The sequence below is a fragment of the Lolium rigidum genome, chromosome 1 (genome assembly GCF_022539505.1).
Source record: "Lolium rigidum isolate FL_2022 chromosome 1, APGP_CSIRO_Lrig_0.1, whole genome shotgun sequence".
Classification (NCBI taxonomy): domain Eukaryota; kingdom Viridiplantae; phylum Streptophyta; class Magnoliopsida; order Poales; family Poaceae; genus Lolium; species Lolium rigidum.
Window position 1 is genome coordinate 252564191 of NC_061508.1, and position 6528 is coordinate 252570718.

General features: G+C 43.5%; 1 protein-coding gene and 1 long non-coding RNA gene across 6 annotated transcripts; both read left to right on the forward strand.

Moving 5' to 3' along the window:
- The first annotated feature begins 3565 nt into the window (after positions 1-3565).
- Positions 3566-5553, forward strand: LOC124683512 (probable glucuronosyltransferase Os01g0926700). 5 transcript variants are annotated; one of them, XM_047218009.1, is made up of 5 exons: positions 3566-3607; positions 3743-3790; positions 4070-4457; positions 4587-4658; positions 5239-5553. In XM_047218009.1, exons 1-4 carry the CDS (start codon positions 3571-3573, stop codon positions 4642-4644), a joined length of 531 nt encoding a protein of 176 aa, XP_047073965.1. In that variant the 5' UTR covers positions 3566-3570; the 3' UTR covers positions 4645-4658; positions 5239-5553. The 5 variants fall into 5 exon arrangements, 4 of the variants coding, with proteins under 4 accessions (XP_047073965.1, XP_047073966.1, XP_047073967.1 ...); XM_047218010.1 differs by having other exon boundaries at positions 4587-4663; positions 5239-5273; XM_047218011.1 differs by lacking the exon at positions 4587-4658.
- A 3-nt stretch (positions 5554-5556) lies between these two features.
- Positions 5557-6189, forward strand: LOC124683513. Its single transcript, XR_006996727.1, has 2 exons — positions 5557-5643; positions 5885-6189. It is a non-coding gene; the product is annotated as an uncharacterized LOC124683513 (long non-coding RNA).
- The last annotated feature ends 339 nt before the right edge of the window (positions 6190-6528 follow it).

Here is a 6528-nt window from a genome sequence, read left to right on the forward strand (position 1 = left end):
ACAAGGAGCAACCGTAACGGATCGGATCTACTAAATAATGATCAAGCGGGGTGCCGCCCCTACACCTAAAATAGGTGTAAGGGCGGCTAGATATGCAAGGGTTGCACTACGATAGCATGTTATACGAAGAACTATGCTAATCCTAACACATCTATGATAACTACGTTGCTCGCCATCAAAAAGGCTTCAGTACGAGCAACGCATGAACAACATAAAGCTTGTGCTGCCTAGATCGCAAGATGCGATCTAGGCAGCATGTTGCTTACCGGTAGAAACCCTCGAGACGAAGGAGTTGGCGATGCGCCGAGATTGATTTGTTGGTTGAACGTTGGTTGTTTATTTCATAAACCCTAGATACATATTTATAGTCCAGGGGACTTTCTAACGTGGGAATAATCCCCACCGTGCACGATACAAACTCTAACTTTTAATCTAAAATACAATCTACCATAATTAAAGATACACGGGCAATCTAGCCCAAACTCTTCGTGCAAGGCCGCTTCAGAGATCTTCCACGTGTAACCTTCCAAGCCCATCTCCCTTACGGCCCACTTCCTGATTTGGCCAAATCTGGTGATAACAAAATGATAGTTTCCATAGGGTTCTTGAGAAATAATTTCTTCTCATTGAAAACTTCTTAAGATTTAATTTCTCAAACAATCATATATGAACTTATATTGACCTAAGTCAAATATTCATCATTATCATTTGAGAAAATGATTTAAATGAGGTAGACCCCCTCATACCATTTAGTAATGCTACATATGATTTAAATCTCCAAGTAATTCATATAAGTGAGTTTGGGCCAGGGGTCCAAACATCACATGAATTCATTTGAGACAAGGTTTAAATGGAGTATAATACTTCATATGATTTGCTTAATAGTTTTGGACAATATCAACTACATAAACTAGCCATATTGTCCATTAATTAAACTAAGGCATGATCATGCAAAGTGACCACACCATTTTATTGCATAAACAATTAGTGTAAGTCAAATGTGAGCTATTGGAGTTGGAATTGACTTAATATCTATTTTGGTTGATTTTTAATAATTATTTGAATAGGGAAAAGTCCCTGCCTTCTTCTTTTTATCAGATTAATTCTACAGCAAATCTTGACATGGGACCAGTGTCATTCTTTAGATCTTTTTACTAGCTTTCCAACCATATAAAATTCATTGAATTTGGTTAAGCCAATTTGAATCTATGGATTTTCAAAGTTTGGGCAGTATTGAAATTATTTGGAAATGTTTAAATGGAGTTTGAATTAATAGGGCCAGCGGGAAATGAAACTGGGCCAGATTCGAATTAAAACGGCCCAGTCCAGCCCAGCCACGGTCCATAGACGCGCGGCGTGCTGACAGGGTGGGGTCCGCGCGTCAGCGACTTATAAAACCCGTAGCGGTACGTTTTAAACTGGCGCGTTGGATTAGAATCTAATCCAACGACGCTCGTTCATCGTCGTCGCCGGCGAGAGGAGCTCACTGGCGCGGCGGCACTAGGGGGTCGGAGCGCTCACCGTGGCTCCAGCTAGGGTGGGCAGTGTGCTCGGGGACGACGGCGAAGCTCCTGGTACCGTCGGCTTGTCCTGGGGCGGCTCCAATCGACGGCGAGCTTCGGCGGCGGTCACGGGCAGTGGTGTAGAAATTGAGCGGCGGTGGTGGCTAATCGAGGCAGTGGAGTGGCTCAGGTGGTCGAGTGAGAAGAGGGGAAGACGATGGTGTGCTTAGACTGCTCAGAGGAGTGCTCTATTTATAGGGATGCGAGGGTGCTGCGGGGCAGTGAAGAAGTCGACCATGGCGCGGCTTCTCCGGTGAGCTATCGAGCTAGGCGAGGGCGGCGCACTACTCAGTGCATCATGGCGATCCTCTGGGTGGCGACAGCTTGGTCGGGCAGGGCGTGGTTCGGTCGCATTGCTTCCGCGTCGGGCGCGTCTGCGGCGGATCAGGGTTTCCTTCTCCGGCGGCGGCGGGCACGGGTCATGGTCGAGGGCATGTCTGGCGGCTGCGTACGTGTGCGGCGGTGCTCAACTCGTGGCGAGGTGGTCCAGGGCGTGCTCGAGGTGGCCAGGCAGCGCGTGTCCAGGGCGCGTCTGCGGCGCTCACTCGCGACGTCCTCGGCATGGCGTGGCCACCACTGGGCGCGTGTGTTCCGGTGGCTATCGAGCTCCTCCTCGACCAGGGCTTGCTCTAGCATGTCCAGTAGGGTGTGGTGGCGAGCGTTGGCAAGGTGGCCAGGGTTGGAGAGCAAGGGAATGAGGGGGAGGTCGTCGGGTTGGCGACATGGCCGGCATGGCCATGTCCTAGCCTTGCTCCTCCTCTATCTTAGGGTTTCTATTTGTCATTGATGGTTAGAGGGGGCAGGGGAACCAGTAGGGTGCAAATGGGGTGGTTAGGGTTAGAGTAGATCACTATAGCAAATAGTGTCAAATAGTTACATAGATGCCATTTGTGAATTTTGTCCAAATTTGGTTCAATTCAAATGTTTACAAGTTTTGAATTGTGAGTGTCTCATTGAGTTAGAAATGACCAGAGGTGATGGAGTGTGGTGGTGGAATTGTTAAATTCCAAGTTTGGCAAATTTGGCTAAGTGTGAGATTGTTGCACATATTAAAATGTTGCAACTTTGGTTGAGCATAGCTAAGGATCAAGCAAGAATTTGGCATGGTGATCTTTACAAAAAGTGTTCCCCTTGATGTTGACTTGGATGTGGTGCAAAGAGTTAGCAAGGTTTAGTTTGAAATTTTTGAATTGCAAGGGCTCAAAGTAGTGATCAGACTATAATTGGCAGATTTGACCATTATCATATGTGAGCAAGTTTTGTATTTGAAATCCATTTGATTTGTGATTCTTTGATTTCAAAAGTTGTAATAAGTGTTTAGTAACATTATTCCACTAGTGGTGAAGACCAAATTGGTCTAGGGTCAAAATTTATAAAAATGCCATAGGGCATATGTGAAGGTTTTAGGGTTTTTCATTTATTTAATTTCTTTCTCTTTTTGATTTATTTGGTTGGTGATCTTCTCATGATCACATTAGGGTTTTAGGGTTTAGCTTATACACATAGTAACAATCATCATGACATATCACTCAAATGCACAAGTCCTATGCATGGCACTATATGCAATTTAAAAAGTTTTTGTTGGTTTGAAATTTTGCTCTCTGGAATTCTTCTAACTTTCTTTTATTGAAAATTGGGATTTTACAACCGCGTCCACAACAAATCCGGCATGGGGAGGAAGGGGTGCGCGCTGGAGTCGCTGGATTTGGGAAACCTCTCGACAATGCAACCCCGGCCTTCCCCCACACCCCTGAACCGACCCCTCGACTTGGCGTTGACTCGCATTTCGTCCGCCGCCGTCAGTCATCGCTCGCCCCAGCGGCCGGAGCTGGAGGTCCGCTATGTGTGCAAATCCACAACTTGGAGTGGCGCCGCTGGTCTTCCTCGCTCCGTTGCTCTCCCACCAACGGCCGCCCTCCCTGCACCTCTCCCATCCTGGCATGGCTCGACTTTCCCAGGTGCTATCACTTACCTCATATCTCTAATCCCGTGGATGGCAGCAGCGGCGATGAACGAACACGGGGCCTGCGAACTGATTGATTTCTGTAAGGCTGTTTTGTGTCCTTCATCTAGGAAAGATGCCAAAGAAATCATTTTTGACACCTTACAGTATGGAATTTTTCATGTTTGATTTGGTTGTGGTTGCACTTTTCCTTCCTGAATCACATGTCCTGGTTCAGATTATATGCAAACGGATTATACAGAAAGGTGTCGGGGAGTAGTTCCTGGTAATGTCCTACCCCAAATGATATATATAGTTTCTTGTTCAATTCAGACCATATTTTATTGCAAACCCTAATGCTATTGAAACTTTTGTCGATGTTGTCAGGACATGTTGCTTGATTGCTTAGAGCAATAATGAAATTTATCAGTTAGGCTTGCACCCTGCTTACCTATGATACAATCCGTTCAACCAAAGTGCTATGTGACCCTGTTCTCAAATTTGGCATATTCTTTCCTCTGTTTCTTGGCAAAACTAATGGTGTCATGTGGCCATTGAAATGCAGGAAGCGCTGGTGATGTGCTGGACGATGACCCTGTTGGGGAGCTCAAGGTGTTTATCTACGATCTCCCCGGAAAGTACAACAAGAAGCTGCTGAAGAAAGACCCTAGGTGCCTGAACCACATGTTCGCCACGGAGATCTTCATGCACCGGTTCCTGCTGTCAAGCGTGGTGCGAACTTCCATCCCAGAGGAGGCCGATAGGTTCTACACGCCCGTGTACCCGCCCTGTTATCTGACACCATCGGGTCTCCCATTGCCATTCAAGTCTCTGCGAATGATGCGCAGCGCCAGCGAGCTGATCGCGACGAAATGGCCTTACTGGAATAGGTTGGAGGGGCAGATCATTTCTTTGTCACACCACATGACTTTGGCGCTTGCTTCCATTATCAGGTATAGACACACACTGCAAATCCCTACTGTTGCACACATTCTCTTATTCATTTAACTTAATAGTACTAGATGTAAAGCAATTGTTTAGTACTGATCGAGCTCGAATAACTGGGGCATATCTGATTGCAGCAAAGAACATGGGGACAATGGGGCAGGAAGATGCTTCTCTCATTATTTATGCTTATGAATGGGCACCTCTGACTTAAGTACTTCAGTTTGCACATTTCCGTCCTTCTGAATATTTGTTCCATTCGTATATTTAATTGAGTTGCATAACTCTACAATAATAATCTGTAAACTGGCCATTATGCACTTGTGTTACAACTTATGTTGACAATTTTTTCCCTTAGAAACAAGTTTATATTGTATGCTCATCATCGGGTTCCATTAGGCCCTTTCTATGCCACTCAAGATGTTTATAGTGTGCATCCAAGACCATTTAAATACATGCCTTTAGATGATCACACGTTATTTGAATTCTCTTCTTTATGCAATTATTGGGTCTATAAATATTGGCCTCCACCATGATTAGTTCGGGTTATTATAAGTCAAAACTGTGTTTTGAGTGATGGAGACTTGTGCAAGAATTAGGTTATGATAAACCTACATAATTCACACGCCAACTTTGTGATGCAAAACCGTAGTATTTACTTTCCCGTTGTTGCTGTTCTCTTGTTTCCTTCATCCTGTCGATATTTATTCCATTTTAAGAAGCAAGCATGTCATAGTGGTTTACTCATCATTATTACTTAATTGTGAGAAGATGCATTTTTTGCCACAGGCTGAATCAATGTGGAGTAGAGTAGAATAACACTCCAGCAGAGCACTGGACGGGGCGGATGATCTGATAGATGATTGTAAATATTTGGAGGGAAAAAAATACAACTATCATAGTGGTAATTCCTTCATTCAGTTGATTTGTATTTCATGTTGATAGCAACAATCATGTAACAGTGGTTTACTAATCATCATTGCTTAATTGTGAGAAGATGTATCTTGTTGCTGCATGTTGAATCAATATGGAGTGGAGTAGAAACACTGGAGCAAAGCAATGGAGGGCCTGAAGGTGTTGCTGAACTACGTGTGATTCTTCTTGCCGATGCCAATGTGATGTGTCCGAGGCCCATCGAGTAGTCACGGCAATGAGGTCCGCCAATGATGCCATCCTCTACTGCAAGTATCATAGGTAAGTGCCCGCCCACTAAGAGGTGATTGTAAATATTTGGAGGGGGCGGATGCTACGAGAGGTGATTGTAAATATTTGAAGGGTAAACAGTATAGCTATCATACTGTTAATTCCTTGATTCTGTTAATTCCTCATGTTATTTCATTTTATTTCCACGCACTTAGATGCAATATAGATTTACTGGTGCTAAAGAAGAAAGTAATGATTGTTCTAATGAAGGTGAAACATTTTTTTATAACAGCTGAAGGTGCATGAACACTTGAGGCAGTGAATCAGCCAATCACCTGACGTAATCAACTTACTCCAGAAATACGTTCAGAAGTGGAAGATGAGATGGTATCCCCGTGTGGCACATAAATGGGGAAAATAGGGGGGATAAAATGTGACACGGGATTTGCTTAAATGTGGTAAAATGTAACATAACTTCATGAATGTTGTAAAGTAGGGTTACAAGGAGCTTTGTATGCGGTAAAGTCTATCATGTAAATTTGATCATCATGCATTATGTTGCTGGACTAAGAAATAAGATTGTGACTTTTGGATTTATTTTGGATTTCTATTGCTTTCCAAAGATAAGTGATAATATGAGATTTAGTGCAGGTGTTTGTCCTCTGTCCACAAATAAGTGGACAAAGGAGAGAAAATTATATTGAGAAGATGTAAACCAACATCTGTTTTCTGCTAATTCTTTCACCTCTGATAATATATGCATATACAAAATTAAGATACTATGTGCTAAATATTATTAGTTTGATTTCCGTGCGATGAGAGATAAATATTCTTTGTTACTTTAAAGTGCTTTGAGAAGATAGAAGTACACTCTTTTATGGACAAAGTTTAACGCTAAAAATATACTCTCTCCGTTCCTTTCTATAATGCCTATAG